This window comes from Pieris rapae, chromosome 8 (assembly GCF_905147795.1).
Source record: "Pieris rapae chromosome 8, ilPieRapa1.1, whole genome shotgun sequence".
Taxonomy (NCBI): Eukaryota; Metazoa; Arthropoda; class Insecta; order Lepidoptera; family Pieridae; genus Pieris; species Pieris rapae.
Genome location: NC_059516.1, coordinates 6,224,644 through 6,243,862, shown reverse-complemented (window position 1 = coordinate 6,243,862; position 19,219 = coordinate 6,224,644). Strand labels below are relative to the sequence as shown.

General features: G+C 33.1%; 1 protein-coding gene across 2 annotated transcripts in view; it reads left to right on the top strand.

Moving 5' to 3' along the window:
- Positions 1 to 18,284, top strand: part of LOC110992098 (monocarboxylate transporter 9) — a 28,311-nt gene extending 10,027 nt beyond the window's left edge. The window contains exons 1-5 of one of the 2 annotated variants that reach the window (XM_022257777.2): positions 4,712 to 4,971; positions 10,450 to 12,108; positions 12,364 to 12,597; positions 16,219 to 16,501; positions 17,299 to 18,284. In XM_022257777.2, coding sequence (XP_022113469.1) covers positions 10,555 to 12,108; positions 12,364 to 12,597; positions 16,219 to 16,501; positions 17,299 to 17,483 — 2,256 coding nt within the window. In that variant the 5' untranslated portion in view covers positions 4,712 to 4,971; positions 10,450 to 10,554 and the 3' untranslated portion in view covers positions 17,484 to 18,284. Of the gene's footprint in view, positions 1 to 4,711; positions 4,972 to 10,449; positions 12,109 to 12,363; positions 12,598 to 16,218; positions 16,502 to 17,298 lie in introns of those variants that run through there. The other variant, XM_022257776.2, reaches the window with a different exon arrangement.
- The last annotated feature ends 935 nt before the right edge of the window (positions 18,285 to 19,219 follow it).

Genomic DNA, 19,219 nt, shown 5'->3' with positions numbered 1-19,219 from the left:
ACAGTGATTATGTATACAGAAAGAAAAAGTACATATTATCTTAAGCATAGAAAAAAACGTGCAAGACGGAGACTTTGGTTATGCCAGTACATTCGAGAAAGAACATTGAAAGGGGAATATAGGCTATTCTACGATTTAGACGATGAAAAATTTAATAACTATACAGGTACAGGGTTAGTACTTAGTAGAGAACAATTTCGGGTGATGGAAACCGCGAGCGAGTCCGTTTCAAACTAGTCGGCGAGACCTTGACACAGCGGACTCGTTTCAATCACTTTTTACTCGTTCGATCCGGCCCGCTCAGCACTTTCTGTGTGGAAACGCTACTATGTAATTTGTCACTGCGAGTTGAACGGACTCCGTAATTACTCCGCTCCGCTCCCTAGAACTGAGCGAGTTCCTTTCAACTCTTTCTGCTCGCTCAGTCCTTTCCGCCCGACTATTTGTTGGTGGGAATACAAGTATGCAGTTTACGCTTGCGAGTTAGACCGAGTCCTTAATGGGTCCGTTCCGCTCGCGGTGGAAACCCGGCTTAAGTACTAACCCTGTAATAGTTATTAAATTTTTCCCCTTTCAATGTTCTTTCTCGAATGTGCTGGCATAACCAAAACCTCGCGTCTTGCACGTTTTTTTCTATGCTTAAGATAATATGTACTTTTTCTTTCTGTATACATAATCACTGTCTTCACTTGATCCCGTGTCACTCGACAACATCGCAAATTCGCAACAAAACACTACCGCACGTTCAAAACTCCCAACTGAACTCGCTCTCTGTGTAAACTGATTGTTCATTTTCCATTTCTCATTTTTCGTTCAGCTCGCTCCGCTGATTCCTCTCTCTCATTTTCCTTTTGCAGTGGAAATCAACAGACAAATCTCTTTGTTGGTGGAAATGTAAACCTATTTCATTTAAAAGGCGTCCGTCCCGCCTAACCATTTCCCACTCATTACCCTTTCGCGGTGGAAACCCGGCTTAAGGTTGAAGGCATAGCTAACTCCTCGTTATTTTTTTTTAAATCTGAAGGTAAATTCAAATGTTTGAGTTTATCATATATAATAAAGACAGAGAATGGTAAAAAGTTTCGAATGGTAAAGTTTTGTACCTTAGAAATATCGCGGCTTTGACTGGCATCCTTAAAATGTATAAAATTTGTTTGATGAAACAATAACGATCGTTAAATGTTCACTTTGTATTTGCGGCACGCTTTCGGTTCGCACCTTACCTTTTACTGTATTTGTTTATGATATGAAATTTACAATGGCGATCCTATATTTTGGTTTATGTTTCTATTCATGGTGAAAGCATGTATATTATATGTATTATGTATCAATTTATAAGATACATTTGAATACTTATTCACGTTTAATATCGTTCATAAGAATTGCAGACAGAGATTATCTGTTGCCATCAAATGCAGTTTAAAAAAGTCCGCATTGCAGCGCCTCGAATTTCTTTCTGTGAATATTATATGATCTCGGTTTTCTATAGCCGCAGTTAACTATGAGTCTTATTAACATAGACTAAAGTTAGACCAGGATGTAAGTTTAGCTATCTTTTTCGTTATCATAGCAATAAAATAAGATAGGTATAGATATATGTGGAACCAAACTATATTTACTCTATCAAGGGAAAGATTAATACGAGAGACTTAATAAAATTATGTCTTTCGTATGTCAAGAACGCAGTGAAATTGAGATAGAGTAGCTCTTAAGTATCTACTGACTTAACTATATGTTGGATTTACTGCCGCAATGTATTTTAAATGCGTGGTATGCTTAACAAAGTACAAGATATCTTTAATCATTTTGCATAATAATATAAAATAAAAGTATTTTTTTTTATTATTACAAATTCTTTCGAAATCAGTTACAAAAGTAATATTTACTCGTTTTCAATGGAATACTTTTGAAATTTGAAAATGTATATTTTTTTAAACGGACAAAAATAAAGAGAAAAAAATATTATTTAATTGAGGCTTAAAATAACTACATATACGATGTGAGGCAAGAGGTCGTGCGCTCTAACCCCAACCAATAATTCTTCGATGAGCGCAATTAGCACTTGTCCATACACACGTCCGTGAAGGAAATCATGAGGAAAACGGCATATGTCAAAAATACGATGTGAGTGGACGAAAGGACGAGGCGCTTATGGACGAATACTAAACTTTACTTTCGTATATCAAATCTAATGCGTTTTTGACACACGTCAGCCACAAATGTCGTCTCGTAAAGGTTAAGTACTTGCTACATATATTGATAAATTAAACATCCAGAAATCATCGCAAATCTCAGTAAGGAATATCGTTTGTGAATAAGACCGAAATATATCTATAGGGTTTTTAGTTTAATTGTTCTGAATGACGTCTACGTATTGACACACGTGTTTGTAATAAAGCGTTAATAAAGAGCGTATACAGATAATATCTATTGTTCTTGCCACGTGTTATATTTAGATATAATTAATAAAAAATTAGAATATGTGATTGAATAAAAATAACGCATGCTTATTTGATTAAGCATTTTTTTATAGATTATCACTTGACTAATCTAGTCAATATTGTCATGTAGCTTGATTTTTAATTTAACATAACTTGTTGGAAAAATAACTTAATTAATACGTTAAAGCAATTGTTTTATATTCATCTTCTGATTTAATATATGATAAAATTACCGTTGATAAAAATATAGCTCTTATTAACTCGTTCATTATATTTCGTACACGTACTTTATCAGATATTGGAATATGTAGGTGAACTACGATTAGCGTGCTACTTAGTATGTTTTGAAACATGTAAGCGTAGTTTAAGAGATCGAACCTTATACTACAGTTTTGAAATACTCATTTCTGATTAGCCTGTATAAATATATGAAATTCAAGATCAAAATTAGCCAAATGGCCCCAGCCATTAGTGAGGCAAACCAACAGCAATTCATATTTATATGTATAGATTATTATTAATTTAATCTCTCTATTGTGTCTCTGTTGCGTAGTTCAAAAGATTCCATGCTCACTACAAGACCCCATGCAAATTAGCAGAATTTTGCTTTGGCACGGATGTCTCTCCTCTGTCATAGAGACAATCGAGGTAAAATTCTTCTATATAATAGGTGGCAGACCTTGCGGGATGCCTGAAAAGGGCAGTCATCGCAGCCCATAGACACCCATTTATGTATGAGTTGCCGGCGTTTGAGGTACACTGGAATTTTGAATTTTGTGAGTTCTTTCTTCGAATTCTATGTTTAGTGTATTAAACATAGACACATCAAACGAACACTTCGTTTTGGCTTCAGACGAACAAGTGGGTATTGTACCCACATTGTAGCAGACAAAAAGCAGTAGACCGTAAAGAGAAAAGGTATCGTACAATAGCCTTTGACCCTGTGATGCCTATGCACACATCTGAGGTTTGGCATCTGGCTAGTTGGTGCAAAAAACAAAATTGCTTGTATTTTGAATATCGAGTTTAAGTAAACTTTTTAATCGTCGGTTTTCGTTAATGTTAAGGTAATTTAAAATGTTTTAATCTGGAGCTGTTAACGTGCACTCATATGCCGTAAAAAAGTATAGTGGTCCGCCATACAAGTTTTGGATCCCCTGAATAGTGAATGTGCCAATAAAATTGTTATGTATTGTTATTATAGTATTATAAACAAAACTGGAAATAAGAATAACGTCTGGCTCTAAAAAGTTATAATTCGAAATTTAAAAATGCACAGACTACTAATTCAATTGACAAAATATAGTACAGTGCTCATTGCACAGAACATTATTACTCACTGGTCATAACTCTCTGACACGATATCTTTGTCAGTTGGTAGTTGTTTATACATCGATATTAATGTGAATAATCTATGAATATTAAAAATACTTTAGACTTTTAGAAGAATCTTCAATCATTGACGAATACGTTTATTTGGCTTTACTTGTGAATGTAATATAATATATTTTTTATGTAGTTTTATCAATAATATAGAACTTATTGCATTCAAATTTGCTGGAAACAATCTCGATCTAATTCTTTGATTCGACGAAATAATAACCTCTTGACAACCTCTTAATGTACTTACCAAATAATCAGATTGTAACATCAAACATATAATATATAGTTTGTAATACGTTCGGTCTAAGTACCATTGTATTAAATATAATAAATGTATTAATGTTTTTAAATCAATTGGTCATTGTTCTAATTTAATATAAATAAAATAAATCACAAACCGTACATTGTACACGTAATCCTACTTATATAAAGACTTATCTCTCTTGACGACATTATCTATAGAATATTGTGTCGGTTTAAAGTTTATAAATGAACCAACTAGGAATTAATTCTAGAATATTCTAACGTATATGATTGTCTGCTATAAAAGAATGTCTAATTCTATAAAAAAATATTTAATAAACTTATTTTCAGCATGTGAAACGTAATTTTATTACTAATTGAGTTATATCTAAGCTATGAACCTACAGTAGAGATAAACTTGAATGAACTAGTATCTGTTTAAAATAGTTTAAAGCATAAATTTTACCTATTTGCTGTATACTGAAACCAAATGGTTTTAAAATGTCTCCTAGGAATGATCACACACTTGTAGATATTCTGGCTCTTCAATTCGCGCTTCTATTTGAATTGTCGCTTCATTCATACGATAATAAGTAATTTAGTGCTGTATTGACCGAGGACGACTCAATAGATAATCTTTTATCTGGCTATTAAATAATGAGACGTCGTGCTGGGCAACCGTCGCTCAGTGGTCTTTTGGCCGTATACACTGCAATATCACCCCATACTTCCTAAATTCCATTCTAGTTTCCTTAGTATTTAGTACCAGTGAATGATTGGATAGTGAAGTGTTCAGTGTATTAAAAGTATATCGTGGTTAATAAGTGAGAATGCGGTGATATTTATTCAACGGATTTTGGCAATAAGATTGTCTACGACGGCCAAGATGGATATACAAATAAAGGTGAATGTTGTTTACAATTTTGTAATTGCAATGTTAATACAAATTCGTAGAAGTGTACAGTTGAAGTTGATTAAACAGTTATTGTGTGGTTCGTTCGAAGCTTAGTTCAAATGGCAGGTAATCCGTTTGTAGAGCAAACATCGCTTCAACTTGTTTCTGAGTAGTTTGAGAATACTTCTCCGAAGTGTTTTCTTAATGTGTCTAAAGATAAAACATTTATGAATTTTATTCTTTCTTTTTCTTGAATTAATTCTTAGACAATAGAGATAGTGAGAGTTATTAAATAAGCAAATATACTGAATAATATTTTTATTTCTATTTGTGTTAGAAAGTACATAATATGTCTGTGATATACTAAGGAAATGTAGAAGCAAACGAGGAATAAATAAATATTTTTATTTAATATGTACTTGCCTTGTTAGTTAAAACAATATACTTAATGTAGCATTTTCGTCAGCTGGTGTATAAAGCTAAAATTATTTTCACACATCTAAAAGTATTTTTTTTAATACTTTAGTTTGTACCAGTTTTTGTTTAATTAAAAAATTATATCCACAATTCTAAGTAAACTTCCTTTCATTTGCTTTAAATTGAGATTAAAATAACTATTACAATTTATAAAATACAAGCAAATATCCGCTTCTTCCATACATAACAGTATTAATGTGTACTCGGCTAAATAATATTTAAATTCATGTTACCACCGGTTCGTAAAAACGTGGCCAAAGCGTGGTCAAGAGTGCCATTAGAGCAGACGTACGCCTATATTATAATGATAACATTATCGTACTGTGACCCACAAGATATTATTCTCAGTAATTGTTTACAAATTTGATAATTTACAAACAGATAAGCTGCCTATTTGCAATTGTTACACTGATTTGGAATAAGGGCATTTCACTTTGACTCCTCATGTCAAATCCAATATTATTTTCGAGAAACGAAGATCGTACTTAGTGGTAATTCTGTCATTTATTATTTTTTGAGTCGTTCAATATGTAAATGATCACTTGGGCTATTAAGGAAAGATTCAATAATGTAAGATTTAATTGGAAATTTAATCCAAATTTCAATGGTTATTAAACTTTTGAAATATAGTTGAAAGTTTGATTTATAAGCTATGGAAAAAATAACCTGTGAGAAATATGCTTTCATTAAAATGACCATACGAAGAAATTGTACTGTTTTGAATTTGAACACAGCGTAAATACAATACAAGTATAAGGATTTTAGCGATGCATTAAAGTGTAGATATTGAATAATTAATTATCAAAAATATTATTTAATATTTACCTATAAATTACCCACTAAGAGTACTTACTTATAAATTAATAAATAGCATAAAATTATGTAACACATTATAAATATAAATCTACTATTAAGCATATACTTTTGTGTACATCAGGGATATAGTTTCAAATATGAAAGAATATTTGTAGACGTTAAGTATTACATTATTGTTATGCGTATCGAAAGTTTCAGAGTATGTCAGACAAATGTCATACTAAGATTTCCCAGTAAATCTAACCCTGTTGCGTCTCACGACAACACTAAAGCTCGTGAAACTGGCATTAAGCCAGCGACCCGAAAGCCTCTTTCCGGATCGTAAACTTTATGCCTGTTCTAGTACAGCTTAATTTCACTTCGAACACATTTTCCGAGCAAATTCAGGAGCATTTTTCAGCGCATTTCTTTGTGGCTCGTAAAGAAATTGCTTTGGTGCTAAATTCTCGGTGCAAATGGATTCGGTGGCTATATGTACGGAAACTTATAGAACTAATCTCTTAATTGCACATAGAGGGATTTTTTTAAAATGTATTTCGAGCTGCTAAACATTTTGGGACAGCGAACTTTAAAACTATCGCCTTTGTGGTTTACTTTGCTTTCTTGGCTTGATTTTTGACATTTACTGTTTTGGTTTGGTAGATGTTAATGTATTTCTCATAGATAAACTTCGGCAGCACTTACACTCATAAATCATAGTTAATGTCATTATTACGATATTAAAAAAGGTTTTTCATCATGTGCGAAATAAGCCAGTTACTAAGAGATTTGTAATATATTTCTAAGTTCCTAGGAATTGGTATTGATTTCCCTAGGGGTGCTACGGAGATCGTAGTTCTGTATTAACATGACTGACGTGTATCATATATGACAGTATTAGGCCTTAAATTATAAAAATTATATCATCTTGAAACATTGAAACATTGTTACGTTATTAAAATTACTTTTCCGTTGTACATAGGAAAGTTAATTAAGGTAACCCGTTTCGGCTAAATAGTGAGCAAAACCGCCCGTTGATGATATATATCGTAATAAGCTCAGTATGTTACTTATTCATAGACTCATCAAAATATCTAATAAAGTTAAATTATATTTGCAACCCCGGGGGCCTCTTTGATGCGGTCGTGTTAAAGCAACCCAATGTAGTTTTAGCGGATTAGCTCACCCGTGAGCTAATTGCCTGGAGTGAGCTTAAAAGGCTTTATTCATTTGATTTTTTTTTTAAATTTTATTAGAACTATTTATTAGAACACTGCGACAATGTTGGTAATATCTTATAAAGACGTTACTAACATACAGCATTTATAGCTTTATTTAAATAGGTAGTAGTCCAATAAATGATATACCATATATCATTGAAGTTATATCTAAATTTAACGAGGTGGCGCGCAGCATCTAGTATTGAATATGGCTTCATCTGAACTTATAGATATAGCTTTATCTTGTTAGTCTTGTGATCTGAGTGATTCGTTTAACTGTATGATTGGATGAATGGTGTGTTAAATGGATAATACTCGTTTAAATAATGACACGCGACTGGGGTTGAGAGGGTCCGCCGTTACCTCCCACGTTGCTCTAGTCTATTGGTATAATTGTATGTTACGATGTGTGAAATTTTACGTAGGGTATGCTGCCACGTTTTCTAGTAGGTTGTTGGTACTTAAAAGACCTGAACATTCCTGAATGTACCTGTAAAAGTAATTGTAAAAATATAATTCGCTAAAATATATTTTATTTATTGATTCACGCGTGAATAAAACTTAACTTCGAGATTTGAAGGTATTACTTATAAGAAATATATCTGTATGCAAGGAGCGAAGTTATTAAGGTGAATTATTATTAATAATATTTTATTTGGAATATAATCACTATCCGCAAATTAATTATCGTGAATTATTTCGTTAAATTAAACGAAGGTGTGTGATGTATAAAGATAACAAATATTTAATAAATTGATATTGATATATTTTAAAGAATCTTTAAATTATATTACTTACAAATACTTGTATGTGACACAATATAGCCTTGGTAAACTCTTGTCATTCGGAATTAATTAACAATTAATTATAATATACAATCAAATATCAAATTTTTTAACACTAGTTGTACGCCTGGCTGCCTGTAGAATTAGAGTCGGTCATTAAACGTTATGTTTAATTTACTTAATTCGCCATAAATCCAGTTCGAAGTGAACAAAAGTGTCTTCTTCCTTTAGGCTTAAATCACTCGCTAACTAGGGCTTAAAATTTAGTTATACTTTAAAATCCTAGTCTTTAATCTATCACCACGAACGACAATAAAAAATCGTCGACAACAGTGGATTCTGACTGAAAAGACGAAATGCAGGAAATACATTAACTGAGATACTCTGCGCTCGTCTTTCTATCCATCAACTTAAAACGTTAACATAAAATATAAGACTATATAGTTAAGATAATATATATATATATATATATATATATATATTTATAAACACTTTCAAATTTATTAAGCAGTTACTTATAAGGTTGTAGAGCCACTGTTTTTTTCTATAAAAAATTCAATTATCTTCATAGTCTCTTCTTATTTATATCTTCTACATTATAAATCATCTTCTAAGTTATAAATCATCGAGGGCGCATAAAGTATATCTTTCAACATCTAAAAGTATTAATGTTCACGCAACATCTCTGATTGTGGTGATCCGATGTGATTGCACGTTGTATTAGATATGTTTACAACCATATAACTTAAAAATTGAATCATAATTCATGAGTTCACTATCAGAACTATGTTACAATAATATGGACTGGATGAATAAAATAATCGATTATAGAAGAAAGGTTGTAGCGAAACAAGATTGAGACTACTCAACCCGAAAAAGGGCTTCCGTGGGATTGTTGAGAATTGCAGTATGGTGTAAAAGTTTATCAACCTTTGCTCATCTGTTACCACGTCTATCGGTAGATGTTTGTTGCCAAACATTAAGAATTATTTATAGTATTTGACGTAAACATAGGCTTGGAGACGGGCCAGCTAGACATCAGACCACATGTCTCACATCCAGTCCTTTACGGAATTCTCGATATATTTGGCAGACATGAAGGTTAAATTAAATTATGCACTTTGCGTATTTGGTGTTTCTGGAGTTTTCTTATTTTATACAACCAATTTCATATTAGTAGCGTCAGTTTGTGTAGTTTGAGAATAGAAATACACATTTTTATAACGTTACAAACACATTTCTTTATTTAATACTACTTTACATGTTCATTGTTTCTAACAATGAGTTGTTAGAGTAACTCATTGACCCATATAAACGTCACGGAATTATTTCAATTCAAGTTATGAAGAACAGCTGCACTTGACCGAGAAATAGTTGTTGCAGTCGAAAATATTTTTAAGGTTATATTAAAAATGTGTATGTCTAAATATTCACAGTAACGTATATTATGAATTCAATTCTTGTCGCCTTTATTAGTTTAATTGAAGTCTGATAAACATTTAGCGAAATCTGTCATTTAAGGTAAAATAATAATAATAATAAAATACGTTTATTTTGGAACATAAGATCATCAAGGTATCACTTATTCCACGTCATTAAATTTGAACCTGTAGGGCAGAGTAAAGGGCAAAGTAAAGATGTTGTATGAAAATGATGGCTTGTTTTTGTCATTTGGTTTGTTTTACTATAATTCCATAAGAGAGCATTAATATTTCGCGCCCTTGTATGAAGGTCGTTTAAGATTATACACAAAGTTGAGTTGCGGATAAAGCCAAGTTTTAAGCAATAAATCACGGGCCGCGATATTTACGTTAAAATTTATCAACGATATTTCAGTTACGTAGATAATTTACCGCCTCCATTTGTTTACTTCGAGATTGTAAAGTTTTATGGTTTAATCTTACTCTGCCTGTCATTTATTGTAATTTTTCATGTTGGTGTAACACATTTTATTATGTTTATTTTTTTGATATGAAAATGTAGTACATATTTTTAATTAGTTTAATTTACATACTCTTACGCTCGTACGTTCTCTATACGTTTAGTTTTCATTGATACAGCATAGCATTCTACTTTTATTTCTCGAATTATTTTCCTGGACTATCCTGGTAGCTCTTAAGAACTTGTGTTTCAAACCTTTGAGTATAAGACAAATCAATCGGTACATTATACTTTAAACAAATATTTACGCATGATTGTTTCTTCTGCAGCATGAGGTCGCGACGGCGCTGCGGTTACATACGCATGGAAGCCCGGCGGACTGCTGACCCCGCGCTGCACACGTTGCGCGCGCCGTTTCGCCGAGCGTTGCCGGAATGGACCGCGCGCGCCTCTCGCCGTCGCCGGATCGCGAGAATCATAGGCCGATCCAAGGAGGATCCAGCGGAACCATCGACACGGCCATTGCGCCCGCGGAGGCCCTAAACGACCCAGAGACTCCGCGGCCCGCGCCGCGCGCGTTGCCTTGTATACCCGAGGGCGAGCCCTTGCTCCGTGACCCGCTCAGTGTCAGTGAAGTGCCGCGAAAAAATGGACGATTGCTCCATGTCAAATTCGATACGCAGTCGCCGCCCGCGCCAGTGTCTCTTACCGGCTCATCTTCTAGCTCAAGTTCGGACGATGAAGACGTCTCCATCACTGAAGCGCGTCCGCCGGATGGCGGTTGGGGCTGGGTCGTCGTGTTTGCCTCCTTCATGGTTAATCTCATCGCTGACGGCATTACGTTCAGTTTCGGTGTTTTCTTTCCATATTTTTTGGAATACTTTGGAGAGGGCAAGGGAAAAACCGCATGGATCGGCGGAATTTTCATGGCGATGCCGCTGTTATCCGGCCCCATTGCAAGTTTTCTGACGGATAGATATGGTTGTCGACGCATGACCATTTTTGGATCTATTCTCGCAGCAATAGGATTTGTAATCTCAGCATTTGTAGACAATATGGAAACATTATTTTTGACCTTTGGTATTATGGCCGGCTTTGGATTGAGTTTATGTTATGTAGCGGCAGTAGTGATAGTTGCATACTATTTTGAAAAGAAACGATCATTAGCTACTGGCATATCAGTCTGCGGTAGTGGCATTGGTACTTTTATATTTGCCCCATTAACATACATATTACTCGATGAGTATGGTTGGCGGGGAACAACACTCATACTTGCCGGATTCTTCCTAAATATGGCAGTATGTGGATTGTTGTTCCGAGATCTTCCGTGGACAGCAACAATGAACGAAGAGAGAGCAAAAGAACGTAAGAGACGAAGAGAAAGAAAACGTAATAAACGCTACGAATCATCTGCTGATAGCTTGTCTGACAGTAAAAGCAGCGCAGCCGGGTCGAGCAAAACAGGAGACAATCCAGACATTGAAGCGGTAACTGCCACGATTGTGCCACAATTTAGTTCGCTGGTTGATCTACCCACGTTTATGACAGGCGATGAAGGTGTTTCTTTGGAAATATTTGAAATGATGTCAAACCGTGGCAGGGCCTACGCGATTTTAGCCCAGAATTACCCAGGCGTGATGTTGCCTTCTAGAAGTTTTAGTGACAGCGGTCGTCTTAACGAACAATATCCGCCTAAAGCGATTTTGTCGCCTGGTTGTACCTCACCGGGACCAATGTCTCCTACTACTGTAGCAGCCACAGGGGCATCACAAACGCGTTTAAATGATAAGGCAGCTTTATCGTTATGGTTAAAAAGACAGGGAGTTGGTACTACAAAGAAGCCACCAGCGTTTTTGAAAGATTTGAGGATTCACAGACACTCTTTAACATATAGGGGCGCTATGCTTAACATAAACCGGTATAGGTTAAGGGCTTCGTCGTGTCCTAATATATTTAGAAATTCTATGACCACCATTGCTAAAGAAAAGGTGAGTTTAGCTGATGACGATCTTAAAAACATCAAGCATATCATTTGAATTGATCTATGATTATAATAAGTTATGATCATCTAAAAATTTATTAGTTGATTTTTGTAAAAATCCGGTCTTATTATTAATAACGGCTTTGTTATGAACATATATGAAAAACGGTTTGATATGTTGGTTGTTGGTTTAAATGCTTTATTTTGTAGTATTGCCGGTTTCCTAGACCCTTCTTCTCAATCTATGAACCTCACTTTTCAGCTGCAATGGTACGCTGGTCTCTGGGACTTTTGGGACCTCGTTGTGGACGTCCTGGACTTCTCTCACTTTCTAAACCCGGCGTTCCTTGTGTTTGCGATCTCCAATTTTCTTCTCTACATGTGGTATGATGTGCCGTACGTGTATATGGCGGATAACGGGCAAAGCATGGGCTTTAACGCGTCGCAGTCGGCCATGTTGATATCTATCATCGGAATCCTCAATATGTTTGGCGAAGTAAGTGTCTGTATATTGAAATTTTAAGAATCGTAAATTAATCATATCTTAGCAAATGCGAAATTAACCCTCTGCTGAAACTACTGAATATTGTTCATAAATTATAGATTGAATTATGAAAGAGACCAGAGAACCAATTTTTTTATTTGAATATAATTTAACATAAAAACTATTTGAATTATGTCAATGTTATAATTGTAACTAAATAAGGTTTTTTATAGCATAAACCATTATTCAGCTTTGCCTTGTAGCGAATAAATGAAACATAATTGAAATTAAATTGCGTATTGTCAAAACCATTAGATAAGAAAACAGCTCTTAATATTATTATTGCTTCAATAATACTCAAGTCTTATTAGAAAAATGTTATAACCCGTTGAAGCACCGCTCCTACTATTTAAAACCAATAGCGATTTCAATTACTAGTTAACATGATATTAGCACTCCCTTAGAACCCGGATGACGTCATCTATGTTGTTTGAAAGTGAAAGAAAAAAAGAATATTTGATCTTGCAAAAGGCTGCAAAATCATGACATGACACATCTTTGAATTTCTTTGTATGTCGACAATTTAATGTATAAATTCATATGAATAAAATCTTTAGGTGAGTTGAATTAGTTGAAAATTGTTACAAGGGATTGGCTTGGCAAGGGTGGTCTATGTCACACATAATATTTTTACATATGTATTCAATAATAAAGATTTGTAAAAGTGTACGAATTAGTCCGTAATAATTTGTGTTGTCTAGTTAGATTTCAGTAGAAGTAATACTTTCTATAATCATTACGGAAATTATGTTTTCGCATTGTTCTTCTTCTTATCCGTTACACTTTTGACAGAGCGGTCTTGATGTTTATGTGGTAATAGAAGGGGCAGAAGCGCATCACGCTTCACGACGATCCGCATTGTTATTTAATTATATTTACTTTCGCTTCCTTCCAACGATATCCTTTAATTATTTTATATACGAATCTTCTTAGCGTGTGTGTGTGTTTGTAATTAAATTACTCATAACTGGACCTAGCTTTTGAAGAAATTTGTATTTGTTTAAGTGAATTCAAGAATTTTCAATAAGATGATATATAAAAATCAATAACTTTCAAAATTCATAATGTTTATTTAATATAACGCCCTCATAACCTACGAACCATATTAGTTTTCTGATTTTGTAAATATGTCTATGAAAAGTTTTCACCTTATCCATGCCAAGAAATCAAACATTTATTTATAATACTTAAGTACTAATTATTGTAGTATATTTATCTGCACTCATTATTTTATAATAAAGCCGCAATCAATTCATAGAATAATTGTTATCTGATAACGCTAAATGATAAATGATAAGCTCTGGATAATTAACAATATCTGTTGACAACAATATCAGTTGCACGAGTAAAATTATTATTATTTTTTTAATAACACGGAGACGGCAACAGGTGCCTTATGTTATCCGTATATCAAGGCATCTCTTAGTTAAGATTCAAAGTTAAGACTTACCAGGATCTAGTTCGGAAAGTCTAACTTTTTGATTTTCGGGGTTTTTATCCTCAAGACGCATGAGCAAACAAATTTGCATCTTTTTTGAACCAATACAAACGTAGGTTTTTTAAATATTCGTTGAGAAATCAATTTTATCCGAACTGTGTTCTAATGCTACATATAGACATACAGTAGATGGACTATAAAATTTAATTTATACACTACATTGCTTTGCATTGTATCATATGTGTATTCTTTTCCGCACAGCAACATCAAAAATATAATTTTCAGTATAAATGATAAGTAAAACAAACACGGATGTGATGAGCTAGTATAAAATTAGACCATGGGCCTCCTGAGTTTTCTTAACACCGTAATTAGTAAATATCTTAGTAGCTTTAGAATTAAACAATCTAGAGGGCTCCGGCATATGGATTAGGGTAAGGCTATATATTATAGTCACACTTATCTTCCTTCTCATAACTATATTATGTTGACTTCACGGTTCACCTAATTTTTATTTTTAAAAAGTATTTTGTATGTTAGTACAATTAATGTTAATTTTACCGTAAATGCTATATGGATTGACCATTTGATCAGATTCCAGAACAAATTAAAAGTTAATTATAAAATACACTCCGACTGGGAATCGAATTCGATATCTGAGAGGGCTTAAAATTTTAAGATCAATTTGTATACGTTTGCTTGCTCGAATGCTTTTCCATACAATTCGTGTTCCACGAACTGTTTCGAACCATGAATGAAGCTATAATTTTCCATACTAAAATGTGTTGTAACTATTCACTTAAATGTCATTGATTTTAAGCATTGTTCGTAAAACACGTGGCTGTGGATCAATATCGTTATACTAGAACAAGCGATAAGTGTGTATTAGAAATAAAAATAATTTATTCACTTCATACTTATCTTGACCCATTTTGTACGGAGATAAACAAGCGATAATGATAGTTACATAATACCATGCTACGTTTAAATGATTCATATGACAGAATGATATTTTCAAACTTCGCGTGAATGTACGAGTTGATGAAAGCAACATATCTTTTGTTTAGAGAATTAAAATTATTAAAACAAATTATTTCTGGGTTAATAATTTATTACTTCAAATTCCAAATAATATCTGTTAAAAAATCAACCTTTATTTAATAGGTTTATTAATAATTTAAATTGTAAATCTCATATTTAAGAGGACATGTTTAATGTGGTTAAAACTATAATTTTAATTTCAAGACAGCTACAAAATTGTATAATTTTTTTAACTATGCATACGCAAAGCCAATCTTCCAGCTCGATTTAATATTTTATTTTATCTAAAAAAATGATAAATACGCATATCTGTTAGAGCGCTCTCGGCCTGTATAAATATTAATACACTCATTAGCGAAGTACGAATAGACGGTTTTTACCTTTTAATTTTCAGCGAAAATTACTCCACCGCTTTGTTTAAAGTCCTTTTCAGCGTTTTGAATAAACAGTTAGTTTTGCGAACAAAGAAAAGTGCTTTTAAAACAAGTATATTTGTTTTATTTAATTAAAACGTATATTCAAATGATAAAGGAATTGTTTCGTTTACGTATGTGAAATAAAAAAATAATTGCGGGCTGAGCCCGTACAAGTAGATATTTGACAGTAAACAAAATGAAGTTATGTACAAGTGTACAAGGCGTTATGTGAAAAATAACTTGTAAATCATAATTCAAATCAATCCATCAGATCACAGATTAGTAGCAACTGTCTGATCCAAATACTGTGTTGGTGTTTAATCTCGCCAGAAGTTGTTTTTGATCAAAGATCACAAGTACATAATATATATATTATTTATATCTATTCGTGTGATTTAAAAATGATTAACATTTAAAAAGGTTGACCTTAGTTTACCTTTTTACTTTGCCAAGAGTAGAGTTTGGGAGTTCATGAGTTCTAATAATAATAATTCATTTATTTGCAAGAAAGTGGTACATTTATATCAATCAATTATAAAAATCACATTAAAAATAACAAATATAAAAGTCACATTCATTTTCATTAAGTCATATAATAAGAACATCTGTCATAAGTCCAAATAAGTAAAATAACTAACTATTTAGAAGTAAATTAACATAAATTGTATGCAATTTCAGATCTTACTTGGCTGGGTTGGCGACTGGGAGTGCGTGAATCCAAGCATAGTATACGCTGGATGTATGGTCCTGTGTGGAGCTGTGACCCTCATAATGCCACTACTGACCTCATACTTATCAATGGCAGCGGCTTCAGGAGCGTTCGGAGCGTTTATAGCAGCCAACTATTCGTTAACCAGTATTATACTGGTGGAGCAAATTACGCTTGAGAAATTTACTAATGCGTATGGATTGTTGCTGTTAATGCAGGGTGTCGCAAATCTTGTAGGCCCATCGTTAGCTGGTAAATATTGTTTGATTACTAATTTTGTCCATAGAGAATTGCTTACAAGTGTGTGTGTGTACATAGTGATTTTGCAAAATAAATAATAAAAAAATAAATAAATACAAGAATACAGATAAGTCTGTAATAATGCATAAAATGGTGGCAATAATTAAGAACTGTTTAAATTACCGCCATCTAGTTACGTATACCGGTAACTACACTACGTCCATTGCGCCATCTCTGGCTGTAACTACGGAGACAAATATTATAACCAGTCTCGCGTAAATATTATTGTTATAGTACCCTGAAGTTATATATGCGGTACGCTGAGGACATTTACTATGAACTGTGGGTGTGCCGATTATAAGGCGCATTGACTGTTGGCGCTCAATGGTATTTTAAGAGTCTGCATCACGTGACTATTTTCATATAAATTTGAATGGCGATATATGTTCATAGTAACCTAAACTACTCATATAGTAGTTTTAGCATATGCGACGATATTTAAAAAAAACAGTGCTACCCTAGGTTTTGGGCCTCAGATTTCTGTATCTGTGACGTGATCATTTGTTTTTTTTAAATAGGCAAGTAGTTGATTAGCTTGTTGTGCCTGACATAGCTTTTTATGTCCGAGCATGGATTTCTCACGATATTATCTTTAACCGTACGAACGAGTGTTAAAATGCACAAAGACGTATATTCCTTAAGAAAAGTCAGTTTTAAACTCACTACTAATGTTTGAAAACTTCTATGCCATAAAAAATATAAATACCCGTGTAAGAATGACCATGACAAAATGATTTCTCAATTTCCAGGCTGGGTGTTCGATATGAGAGGCTCCTACGATCTCTCTTTTTATTTGGCGGGTGTGTTCATCGGCATCTCGGGATTAGTTCTTCTCGTCTTACCAGTGTATCAACATGCGAGAAAACGACGTAAGCGACAAACGCAACCAAATATAAATGGCGTTGTTAAAGCCAATGGAAAACTTATGGCATAAGTTTGAGAATTCGAAAATAATTCGGAAAACTAAAAATTATCATAAACATTTTTGAGTCGGCCTGAATTTATAAGCGTACTTAGCTTACAGTTATGATAAGAAGCAATAATACGAGTAGTTGAACTAATTTGTTTGATCTGGAGAAACAAAGATATCGAATGATTCAAGATGATATTGATTCTTTTATAAATTTGTTGCTTCATTCCAAGATATAGCTCATGCCATAATCTCGATTTGTGGTTTGTACTTGGAGCGGAAACAAAAAATCATTGTTCTTGAAACTACATTAATAAGACGTTAGAATCATTCATTTCTGGGCCTACGACCAAATTGTTGGCATTGTCAAATGAAATCTAGAATTTTTCTAGGTCAAGACATTATCTATGCTCGCAATATAGAGTCGAAAACAATTGAAGAAATATTTGTCGTTGTTTGAAACGATTAAAAAGTCTACTAGAAGTGTCATTTCCTGTTTCAATACAATGTTTCACTAATTCAAATATTTTTCAGTGGTTTTTGACTTCAAAGTGTACAAAGAAAGTATTTTTACAAAGAAAACATGATTATAATTGTCGCCATTTTGACGCAATTACAAAATGTGAGATCAAATTGAATTAGATTTAAGAAGTTTGTTATAAGATTATTACGGTTCAAATATTTAATATATCAATAGTTTTAAAATTTACTAATCAAATCTATATATCGCATCACATAATATATTAAACATACTTTATAGGATTCAAACGCAATTTGACAAAAAAAATGTCATCCGAAACGATAACACATAATATCTCGTCATTGGAATAAACAGCCTTTATAAAATATATATCCTTTAAATATATTCTCGAAGTATATTTGTTTTAAAAATCATAACTTGTATAATATTTTCTAAATTAATTCTCAATCTTCAATTATAATATCTAAATCTGTATCAATTTTTTAGAATATTAAACTGAAATAATACCACAAACTAAACAAAAGAGTAACATGTCAAATATATTAGAAATTAGATTGATTAAGTCAGTCTTCCCATGTACTCCATAAACATATTCTAAACATAATTCAAATGGCCTTAGATTCCCGTAGACATAGACAATGCTAGAGCTAGGTGTAGATAATATTTTTAGATTGACCTAATGTTTATCTGTACCGGTTGATTGATAAGTGCAGCTGAAATTGTGAACTGTTAGTGATAAAAAATACGTGATAGCAGCTTAAATGAGCCACTGATACACTGCTAATTAAATAAGGGCTAAAGAAGCATTGTTACCGCGTGATGTTTGTACCATACAATAGTTGCCATGGCAACAAGTACTATCGTAGTCAACGTATTAGGCCGCTGTCATTTTAAGTATCTGCTAAGTTCTTACTTTGTGTATGAACAGGATCTTGCGATCTCTGACTCGATGAATATTGTAACAAACGTAATATGATAATAACGGTTTTATGTTACTTTTGTGTATACGTGTATGAATACGTTACATAGAAGTGTACGTATTTTGTATAAAAATATCAAATTAAACATCATGTTTATATTTATACAATTACATACAAGTATGGAGATCTTAAAGATTTTAACACCTTTTCTCATAACGTACTATAATACTATAAAAACAAGCTGTATTATCCTTGTGTCATTTAACCTTATACGTAACTGTTACCATGGTTACGATATATTTCCAAGGAATTGACATGTATAGTACGTTTACGACAATATACTCAAGATACAATGAAAA